At 40.3% G+C, this 11,961-nt stretch overlaps 1 protein-coding gene across 4 annotated transcripts in view; it reads left to right on the top strand.

Annotated features, from left to right (window-relative positions):
• The window catches only part of ARHGEF10 (Rho guanine nucleotide exchange factor 10), a 272,411-nt gene that overhangs the window by 206,303 nt on the left and 54,147 nt on the right, over positions 1-11,961 (top strand). For all 4 annotated transcript variants that reach the window (XM_019520609.1, XM_019520611.1, XM_019520610.1 and 1 more), the window contains one exon: positions 10,081-10,223. In XM_019520609.1, the coding sequence (XP_019376154.1) occupies positions 10,081-10,223 (143 nt within the window). The remainder of the gene's footprint in view (positions 1-10,080; positions 10,224-11,961) is intronic.

Genomic DNA, 11,961 nt, shown 5'->3' with positions numbered 1-11,961 from the left:
ACAACATGGAGAGGGTCCAGAGGAGGGCTATTTGCATGATCGGGGGCAGCAGGGCAGGCCCTATGATGAGAGGCTATGGGACCTGAACCTGTTCAGCCTCTATAAGAGAAGGCTGAGGGGGGATCTAGTGGCCTGTTACAAATCAGTCAGAGGGGACCAGCAGGCATTGGGAGAGTCCCTGTTCCCCCGAGCACTACCAGGAGTCACTAGAAATAATGGTCACAAGCTAGCAGAGGGTAAATTCAGATTAGAATCAGGAGGCGCTACTTCACTGTCAGGGCGGCTAGGATCTGGAACCAACTTCCAAGCAAAGTGGTGCTGGCTTCTACCCTGGGGGTCTTTAAGACAAAGCTTGACAATCACCTTGCTTGGGTCATTTGACCCCAGTACTCTTTCCTGCCATGGCAGGGGGTCGGACTTGATGATCTGCTCAGGTCTCTTCTGACCCTACTAACTATGAAACTATGTCGAAAGAAGAAGGCACGATGGAAAAGTAAACTAGAATATGCTTTTTTTTTTTTTTTTTTGTTTTTTTATAGAAGCACTTTGCTATATAGCAAGACATTTGTGGAAGGGCAAGTATTAATCCCAGTATGCAATCTAAATGGTTGGACAGTGTATCAAGGAGTCCTATGGTATGAAGGATGGGAACTTTTCATGTAAGCTTCAAAGCTTCAGCTCTTGTCCCTCTCTCCTAAAGACAGAATAGGACATGGATTTGTGTAATCACTGAGATACAATGCCTGTGTGTAGCCGCAGGTCTATCAGGTTCTGACCCATTCTATTTCTGGTCCACAAATGGTCCTCACCTTCCTAAGTGTTTTCAGATGGGACAGCACAAACAAAACTCCAGATGATACAGATTATGCAGGTACCTTTTGTATTACATAAAGGTCTACCTTTGTGTGCAGAAAGGGAAGCATTATTTGCTCCAAAATATTTCTAGCAAGAGAAATGAATAAGGAAAGGTTTAGCCAACTGAAAGTGTTGCATACCCTTGTGTGACAAGGAGTACTGGAGATTCACAGCCAAACTCACTCTCTTGCATGTTTCTGTAAGGGAAATTATATTTTATTTAATTAAACAAGCTTATCAAAATCTTTTGACTTAATAGTTGCAACCCAGTGAAACAGTAAAGAAATATGGTTCTCTTAATAGCTCATTGGTTCCAAAAGTGAGATAAAAGCAGAGTAGTTTGGAGCCTCAGGCTTCTCTTTTTTTTTTTTTTTTTACTTGGTTTTAAAAATGTGTAGCAACAGAACTGATATACAAAGCAATGGAAGAGCTTAAATGTTGCATCCTGCAGACATTAAAACTCGGTACTGATCACAACCATAATATTATTTGGGAAACAGAGAAGCAGAGACACAGCAGTGCTGTTGTGCTTGGGACTTGGAGACCTACCTCACATTAAAGTTGTCCAGGACTTTACTTCATATGACTATACATTTATTTTATAACTTTGCCAAACGTTAACCCTTTTGTCTAAAATGACCCATGCTGTATGGCTATCTCAGGCTGAATTATTTTATAAAAGTTCACCCCGAAATCGTTCAGCTGTTTCTCAGAATTAGGCTAAGGAAAACGTAGTTTTGCCCATGTTTTTCTTTTTAAAAGTCTGATGCTTTTTTCTAACAATTGTGGACAGCCAAGCAGATGTGTTTCCTATGTGACATGGTAGCAAAAAAGGTCAATGCATATTTGTCATTCATTCACAGAGGCACAACCTCTCAGGAAAAGGAGGTAGCACTCAGTCTTTATAAATTGCAGGTGTATTTGTATCTGGAATATTGTATTCCTTTCCAGGCACTTCATTGCCATAAAAATACTGACACAATATAGGGAGTTCCAAGAAGAGCAGCAGCAATGAGAGCAGGAAAGCTTGGTTAAATAATGAGTAAGGTGAACTCTGCAAATGGATTTAGTTGCTGTGGGACTGAGCAATGCAATGCTTAGCTTCTGCCTTGGCCCTCAGAATGGAATCTTTAGCCTTTTATTTAAGGGCCTTGGCTCCCTGTACAATCCATGGGGATGGCTGCACCTCAGAATGGTCCACCACAGCCAGTATGATGAGCAGAGGATCAGCCAATATGTAACACTGAAATCTGGATATATTTTAAACTCTGTTCTTCTTTAGCACTTAGATATTTAATGTGGGGTTGCAGCGTTAGTGTGAATCGCACAAGAGATTCACAGCCCTGAACCTTCTCCAGGAAATAGGTTCTAAATTGTTTCCATCAAAAACCAAGGAGAGGTTATTCCTTTCTTTGCAACCACTGGAGGCGGGAGAGGAGGGAGCATAGCCTCTTATCTGCCATAGTTTGGTTGTTAGAGCACTTGCCCCAGGGTGTGGTTCAATGTTTCTATCCAATAATGGTTTAAATATAAAACAGTTTAATTGCTAATTTAATATAAATTACTTAATCTCCTGAGCTCTCTGCCTTGTGTTCTTTTTCTAGCATTATAAGAATTATAAAAGTTTTAAATTAAAAGAATTATAAGAGCTTCCAGATAGCAATGTCTCACTGTGGAATAACCTCTAAAGCTAGGGACAGACATTACACATAAACCAGTTTAAGTGATCAGAAACGTGTTTAAGCCTGTAACAGAATAGATATTCAGTGCACATAAACCTGTTTGAGAATGGCTGAAATTGCTTTGAGATAAACCTGGTTGAATGTAGTATCAGACTTAACAGATTTGGCTCAAACCAGTTTATGCAGCATCTGTCCCAGATGCCTTCCTGGTTTAAGATAAATCAGATGCCCCCAGCATCTTGGCATGCTCTCTGGGCTCGGCGGGGTTCTCTGCTCCACAGGAACTGGCTCCTCCCCTCTGCTCTGTGGCTGGAGCTCCAGAGACTCTGGGCTGCATTCCCCCTCCCCTCACCACTCCTTGCTAAGCAGAAATTCCCCCTCCCCTCTGCCTTGCTGAGGAGGTGTCTGTGTATTAGCTAGCAGACAACTTGCTGGCTATGGTCTCTGCTGAGTCAACAGGTAAAATCAACAAGTAGCTGGTGATGTCCCTCTGTTGTTTTCTTAATTGGGTGATAAACACTGTTATCAATTCCCTGCTTGGCTTATTAGAACTCCTGCTGGAGACTTGCTAAGTCCCCCTCAGCTCCATGCTGTGGAAGCAAAGGGATCACTGCTCTAGTGCCCCCCGGCCTCTAGCCAGAGCCACTGCAGACATGTGCTTGCACTTCTGGGGTGTCTGTTTGGTTACAAAACTGATTTAGCCTTGCCAGGTTAGGCTAACTGCAAAGATTAAATCAGTTCAGGATCAGGCTTTTTGAATGTCTGCCCCTAGCCCAAATGGAAGTGAGGAGAGCCCATTGTGTGTAAAGTGAAACCTGCCCTGAACAAAATTATATCCAAAGAACAACCCTGAATTGACAGCACGGGCACTGTAAAAAAAATAAATAAATAAATACAGTTATCTTCATGCGCTCCTGCTCTTGTTGGTATTTTCTTATATTGACTGGAGGAAATACCTTGATACTTACTACAAATATTTAATTAGCAAATCTAAAATAAGGCAGAAATTTTCAATGCCACCTTTGTAGGTGACTTAAAAGGATCAGAAATGATAAAGTTTATGAGCCAGATTCTCTTCCACCGATTAGGCATGAAAGTAGACCTATGTCCCCTAAGTGTAATTCTGTTCTAACCTGTTCAAGCTCCTGAAAACAGTTGAAACAAAAGGTGGGTGAGTTCTGCTCCTCTTCCTCGCTGTTTGTTTGTTTGTTTGTTTTGTGACTTACTTGTAAGGCTAAGATGGTATTTGTAGAAGGACTACTATTAATGTTGCAAAAGTATATACATTCAAGAACTGACTTTCAAGAATTGACACAAAGTGGAAGTGAATTGGTAGACTAGGTCTTGCCCTATGATTTTATGTTAGGGCTGCATCCTTTTGATAGGTGGCATTTCTAGCCCACCTGGAAAATAGGTGTGGTACTCCCATGGGCGCATGCACCATAGGGTTTGCTAAAGCATTACATGATGACACTCATTATACCCAAAAATAGAGAGGCAGGATTGAGTCCACCAACTTATCCCCAAGTCATAGTAAATATGCAGTTTATTTGCAACCCTTCCCCCCGCCCCTTTAAATCCACCTTTTCCTCCTCAGAAAATTAAATAAATCAATAACCACTATTTCTGTATCAAGCAATGTAAGATGCTTGTGCTTCACTGCACAAATAAACTAACCAACAGTATTCCCAGAGCTGTGCTGGCAGCATTGTTAGCAACATCAAAAGTGCTGCTGAGCAAAAATAAATAAATACACCAAATAAAAAGATGCATGTTAATTCCAGCTCTATTGAACACACAGCACGAGGAAATTAATACAAGTTATAAAAGGGTATTTTAATAGGGAAAATTATATTTAATCAGGCTGTTTCATACAACAGCAACAAACAGCAGCAAATACAAACTCTTAAATGGTACTAATTTTCTGCAGAGTATCATATGGGAATAACATAACCAAGATAAAATACCCAGTATTTTGTTCTATGAAGTGATGATGGAAAACATTTATTTTTGCCAGGATTTCAACAACTTGATTATGTTTGAGTTGAATAAAAGCATTGCTGATTATCTAAAAATGGCTTATTTGACAATATATGCAATATATAACAAAAGCATGGACTCGTAGTATGCTTACAGTACTGAATAACTTGAAATATGTGGATCTGTACAATATGCTCGCAATGTTTGTTAATGTCAAAATGTAAACAGGCTGATAAGAATATTGCAGTATATTGTCTGTTATGAACTAAATTGTCTTGGCATGAACTAAGCCAAGTATCTGCTAACAAAATGTAGGTTACAGAAGGCATAGAAACATATTAAGGCTTGACATAATAAGTGCTTAAAATTAGGTTTTTGCCTTTTAAATAGTATAAATTCAAATATCAGAAGTTTGATGTAGTGTTCATATACAGCAAAAAAGTAAGATATAATTGTGTGTGTGTGTGTGTGTGTGTGCACGCGTGTGTGCATGTATATATATGTGTGTGTGTGTGCGTGCAAACAGAGACAACCCGAGCAGGGTGCGGGTCCTGGGGGAAATGCCTGTGCGGGGCCCCGCCCCTGGACGCAAGGAAGCTGGCGGTGATGGGGGGCGGTGCTAAATGGCCCGATGTGAAGCCAGTGGCAGCGCAGAGTAGCCACGGCCATTCCACCTGGCTCTGTGGGGCCCCCCAAATCGCGGGGCCTGGGGCAGTTGCCCTCATTTGCACCCCCCCCCCAGGGACAGCTCTCGTGTGTGTGTGTGTGTGTGTGTGTGTGTGTGTGTTGTAAGATACACACACACACACACGAGAACCAGCAATGGCTGCAAAATTAGAAACCAAATATAGATAGATATGTGTGTGTGTGTGTGTGTGTGTGTGTGTGTGTGTGTGTGTGTGTGTGTATAGATAGATAGATATTATATTTGGTTTCTAATTTTGCAGCTATTGCTGGTTCTCGTATCTGCAGTATTTATGTATTTACCCTAATGTTTAGAAAGCTCAAGTGTTAATAGGTCTATTGAGCTAGAAGCTCCATACCTTTACGGTGAAGGAGAATCTAACATAAGATGACAATTGTGCTAAGATTTATGAAGACCCTTTATGCACTGCAAATATTCCTACTGACTTCAAAGACCTTAATCCACAGAGCATAAACTGGATCAAATTCACAGCTTTCTGCAGGATCATGTGTGTTTAAACAGGGTAGTTAGGTACATGCTTCAATTTTATCATGTACCTAACGTTAAGCATAAGTAGTGCTGTGACTCTTGTAGAGCTCACTGCACTGCTGTTCATTTTCTGGGCAGCCCATTACATTTCAGGCCTTTTTCCTTTGTCTCTTGAGACGTAATCAAATTATTTGCTCACACTAGGCTGAGACTTGTAGATTTTTGCACCTGTGTTTCTTTGCCTCAAGTCATGGACCAGTGGAGAACACTGTGACCAGAGAGCATTCTTAAAATCAAAATATTGTTTACTTGAATAGCAGAAGCAAAGCATCTAGAAAATAGGATTTTAGTATAGTCTATATGCTCATCTTCAAGCATGTCTTGTTTACTTAAGGGCTTACCATTCCGTGCTGGAAGCTGAAGTAGGTTCTTTATTCTCCCCAAGAAATGCCCCTCCAAACTTCTTCCCCCAAACTATCTGCTCTCTAGAGAGTTCATTTTTTTTAGAACCCAGCCAGGGTTCTTCCCCCACCCTATCCAATTTTGGGGCATTTACCAAATTTCTTAAATCTGTTTGGTAGGCTCTGCAAAAAAAAAAAATGTTGAGCTAGATTTCTTGGAGCCAGCAGTCCTCTCGTTTGACTTAAGAGTCCTTAAGTGTATGCTGTAGTTCTTATCTTTTGAGCCATTGTTTCATGTGTTGCTTGTTTTCTTACAGCTCTCAATAACCAACAACCAGGTTGACAAACAGTACATATAACTTATTTCAAAGTGGTTCCATGTAGATATAGAACTGAACCCTGTTAGAATGAGGTAGAATCGAACCTGGGTTTCTCCTGATTCCTGGGTGAGTGCTCAAACAACCAGGCTCCTATAAAAAGGATGTGTGGCATCATCACTGCCCCTCTTTAGACAAAAAAAGAGTAAGACTGCATGCACGTATCTTTGGAGAGGATTCCAGTGTGTGAATCCCACATAGGAAAAGATCTCCCTGAAGCCTTGAGTTAGGTATCCAAGCTACAAAGCTATGCAGGATGTCAGCCTTATCTGTCTCCTGGCTAGTTTTAGATGACTCCTTGATTAACTTTGTCAGCTTTTGGATTCTTTTCTCAGTTGTTTAGCTCTTCCTATGCACTGTACTTGCCAAAGAGTTCTGGATTACATTCCAGGGGCCAGGCACCTAGATATGTTAATCAAGGAGGCACCTGACTTCTAGGTTATCAATGCCTTTATTGAACTATTCAGTGTCTAAGCCAGGCTTTTATTGAAATTGGTGTGTTTTCATGCCTGCAATAAAGAGAGCGAGCAAAAATAGTTTTATTGCTTTCTTGTGTACTTTAGGTAAGGTCTAAATGATTAAGTTTAAAAATAAATCATGATTTAAAATAAGAGACTGTAGGTTACTAATTATACATTTCAATTATACTTTTGACCAAATTCAGGCATTCAAAATAGAGAATTCATTGAACCTAAGTCTGAGAAGTGGTATTGAGTCATTCAGTGAATTATTTAGTATCTATTTGAATTTGTCTGATTCACTTCTAAAAAGTGTATTTGAAAGAAGGGCAGCTTCTTTCTCCCTGTCTAAATTCAGGCAATGGAAACAGCAAACCTATACTATTTTTACTACGCTTACTCCTGAAGAGACAACATAGCTCTAGGATAGTTCATTAGATTCTAATATGATTTACATAATTGAAATAAATTATAAGAAGACTTCCAAATGAAGGGCCACTCTACACACTCCTGTTACCTTCAAATTGTGCCCTCAATTATACTTCTGTAATCTCCACCTAAGCATTTAAATTAAGGACAATTTTGTTGCAATGAGGGCATCACTTGGCCTGAAGCATCTTTATTACTGATGGCAATGTGCGAGTCAGAAAGAACACAAGCTGACTTTGACATTGCTGGGAGAACTTGCAGGGATGAAATTAGAAACTTGTATACTGAATTTATGAAAACCATTGTGACACAATGAATATGGCACTTACAATGTAATTTATATGAATGCACTTTTAAAATTAGAATCTCATTCTAAGCACATGTCAAGGAAGATTTATATAACTGATGCTATCAGAGGTACCAATATTTTTTGAGTCTCTATACAGTAAAGCATACAAGCATGTGCATAATAATAAATTCACCTGTTACTGTTGGACACATTGTATTAAGCAATAGGTAAATGGATAACAAACAGAGTCACTGCTGCCCAGACTGAGTACTTTTCATGAGAGTTTGTTTTAAAAGGTGCTTAAGTTGAATGAATCAGGGTCTCTGACAGTAAAGTGGTTATTGTTACTGGAACTTATACAGAGTGGATATGAAAGTGAGGGAGTCACCTTTTAATACTTTTTTCCCCTCAAGGCAACTACACATAAGAGCAAAAGCAATTTTATTTATACGGTTATTAAGATACAACAGACAATAGTGCAGAATTGTGGGGTGATATACTGAATGAGTGTAAATGGTTATTTGAAAGGTATGCATTGAATAAGCCAATTATGTGTGAAAAGGTATTAGAATAATTACTTAATTCTGTGTCATTAAACATTTGTTATCAAAGGAACACGTACATGTATTCAAACTAAGTTCATGCTGTTAAAAGCTAAAACGTGGACAAAACAATTGCTGTGATTTCTTTAATCTTTAATCCGCACTTCAAAGAGTTCTGTAGCACTGGTAAGCAGTAGCAGGCGCCTGCAAGATACGCTTATGGTATTACTGCTATTTCAGGTGTAATCTGATTTTGGTCTGTTAAGTCCAGTCCACACCAATTACAGTACTAGCTGTCTTTTAATCAGGGTGAATTCTTTTTAAATCTGAAAATGGGGCATGAGAAGAAACTACCTAGTTTCTCTTAAAATTACTGTATGCTTCTGCAAGTTAAAGATGCTACTAGAATGTCCATTTCATCAAGTTTGTTTTAGATGGGTACTTAGATGCGATTCAGACATTAGTTAAACAAAAAAAAGTCATAGACTACTTCACTTCATCTTCACTTCATACATCTAACTAGGAGTTTTCAACCTTTTTCGGCTAGAGGCAGTCCTTGGTAGAGTGAAGGCACTTCTCCATAACCTTTGTGAACTGAGTGGCACCCCATTTCAAAACCTAATTTATTTATTACAGTGCTTACCTCCGTGCAGAAAGGCCAGGCAGTGGGGGCAGGGGCTCAACTATGCAGGGAGAGCATGAGCATGCTTTTTACCTGCTTGTCTTCTCACACCTGGAGCCCAAGTATGCTGTTATCTGTATATGTCCTTGAACTTCTTGGGGCACCTTTCAGAGGTTCTGATGGCACCCCAGGGTGCCCGAGCACCCTGGTTGAGAATCGCTGATTTTTAAACTTTGGGGCTTTCTAGGTTGAAAGGCCAACTGTGGGTTCTTAACACAGAAACTATAGTACTATAAAATTATTCCAAATAAGTGCTTTAAGACTTAGGACTTCAGTTAGTTGGAGGGAAGATGAGATTAACATTGAGGTCTCCTCTGAAAAGTGTCTCTATAAAAATGACTGTGTGAGGATCTATACTAAAAGCATCTTGAAGAAACTAAACATTTTTTTCTGTTGACAATTAAATAGTTTTTTCTACCTGCTATCTCTGCAAATGCAGCCTCACTTTGAAGTTCAAATTATTTTTTTTTCTTTCCCGTATGTATCATTACCAAACAGAAAGATGCTGCAGGTTTAGTATCTTAGATGCATTTTTATACATGCTGTGGGATGTGGCACCAGGTACTTTAATTAGCAAGTCATGCTAATTAAAAGCGCCGGCATGTGATGTGTATCAGTGTCCCCACATGTCCCCACACTGAAAAAATGGCAGCGGGGCTCATTGAACGTGTTCTATTTCAAAGTGCGCCGCCACCATTTTTTCAGTGTGGAGACGCTGATACACATGATGCAGAAAGCTGCTGGAATGAGTCAGCTTCCATACTCCAACACGTCACAGCGGGCATTATGCATGTGTATAGGAGCCCTTAATGTTCAACTTGTGCCAACTGAATCTAGAAATCATGCCTTGAGTAACTTCTGTACAATCTGATTAGACTTCAGTAGTATTATGCAGGTATAAGTAATTTGAAGGGACAGTGTGCATAGGTATGATCAAGAATATAGTATACAGAACCTGCAGTGTTATTCTCTTTATTCTGTATATACGAGGAAATGGCTTTTTTTTACTAAAAATGTGTGCAAGTTGGATAGATTGGTATTCATATATTAGACTTCTGTGTTTGTCTGCTAGGATTTTTTATAGATAGCTCTGCCACATTGGAGTGAGTCATATTGTCTTCAGAGCCATATATTCTTGATGAATATTTAAAACCAGACATACATTTTTTATTGTGTGTAATGTTTCTTCCTCCTTCTTTTCTTTGTTAAAGATGGAAACTGGAACCCAGAACCTCAAAAAGTAGTAAAGCTAGGGGTTCTACCAGTCAGAAGCCTACTTGTGATGGAAGAGACCATATGGGCAGCATCTGGTGGACAAATTTTTATAATCAGTACTGAGACCCATTCTGTGGAGGTAAATGCTTCTGTAATTTTATTTGCATATTTTACCATGGAACAGCATTTTTAAATAATGGTTGATAGAATTTAAACCTTAAAATCCAAAGAATTCTAAGAAACATGGTTTTTAGTTGTTTGGATTTTTTCCTGTTAATTTTCCACTTTTGCTACACGTTGAACTTAGCTTAGTTTTGCCTCTTTTTCCCTTTAAATTGTCATCTAACTTCTAGAACTTACGAGGTACTAAGTATATTAAGGGGTGAGTCTTGAATTCAGACACAAGCGCTGGCAGAGGAAGAAGGTACTTGCAGAAAATCAGCAAGCAGTAAACAGTAAGGCTGTGAGAAGCTTCAGTCGCTGATAAGATTTGGCCTGATTCGGTGGCTAAATCTCTGAGTCTGAATCGAATCAGGAGACCCTCTAATCTCTCCAAATCGAAGTGGAACCCTCCAAATCAATTCAGAAAGATTCGATGATTCGGTCATAGACACAGCTTTAAACATTTTTTCTACATACCTTGGTACCAGATGATTCGTGAATGCTGCAATGGCAGGGTGGATGGAGCGTCCCACAGAAGTGCAGGGGGGTCCCCAGCACTCTTGGCAGCAGACCCAGAAGTGGACCAGAAACACTTCTGATCCACTTCCGGGTCCACCGGGGAACATGCTAGGGGGGTCACCCCATGTCCCCCTGGCTTGATGACTGGTGCTTCCTGGGTCTGGGGGGGAACCTGGGGTCCCCTCACAGCTGATCACCAAGCTGGAGGGGTGCAGGGGGGTCCCCCAAAATGGTTGGCAGTGGACCAGAAGTATTTCCAGTCCACTTCCAGGTCTGCCGCTGAGCGCATGAGGGGCCCCCCCCTTTCCTGTGGGAAGATCCATCTGTCCAGGATCTCAGCATTCATGAGCTGTACCTGGTACCTTGAAGTATGTAGAAAAAACATTTAAAGCTGTGTCTATGGCCAAATCGCTGATTCTCTGAATCAGCATCGAATCTTCAGATTCGGATTCAGCTAAATCGAATTGGAACAGTGATCCGAATCAACTAATCAAACCACTGTCCCTGATTCGGGCCAAATCCAAATGGAATACGACCTGTATCGCATACCCCTAGTAATCAGGGTGCAGGAATCTTGGGTTTCAGGCAGAAGTTTTGCTTCTGTGTGGCTCAGTAGGTCTCCTGCCTCCTTAATATACCCATACTGCTTCTGTCACTAACAACCATTCTAGGTCAAAACAAATCTAGTAAATAATGCAGAGTTCCCACATTACACAAAACAACAAGAAAAAAGCAAAATAGAACAAAAAGCCTCAGCTACAGGACAGAAGGGAATTTGAGGGTCAGCAGTCCATCACTGTTTGGCTTACTGGCCTAACCTTAGAGTTCATAGATCTTTGAGACTTAAATCTTAACAGAAACATCTGTCTTTCACCATGCCCTGCAGTTACATGGAGCTTTCTGAAGCTGACTTAATGAAAAGGTTCAAAATGAGAATTTGTGGGAATAGCCTTCATGTGATTTATTGTTCATTTTCTTTCTCTAGTAATTGTTTCTCTGCACTTTGCTAAGCTTTGTAACGTGAGCCATTGTCACAAGAATTCAGGAGGATAGAAAATATCCTGCTTTCTCTTTTCTTGCCCTTCTTTGTTCTGTAACTTTTATTTGATCAAGTCATGGGTGCCACCTTAGTCACGGGGGACACGTGCCCCACCAGTGACCAGTCTTGCTGAAGGGCGGGGCGGGACGGGACGGGA

This window comes from Gavialis gangeticus, unplaced genomic scaffold, assembly GCF_001723915.1.
Source record: "Gavialis gangeticus isolate Ggan-Ray unplaced genomic scaffold, GavGan_comp1, whole genome shotgun sequence".
Lineage (NCBI taxonomy): Eukaryota > Metazoa > Chordata > Crocodylia > Gavialidae > Gavialis > Gavialis gangeticus.
This window is presented reverse-complemented; position numbering and strand designations above follow the sequence as displayed.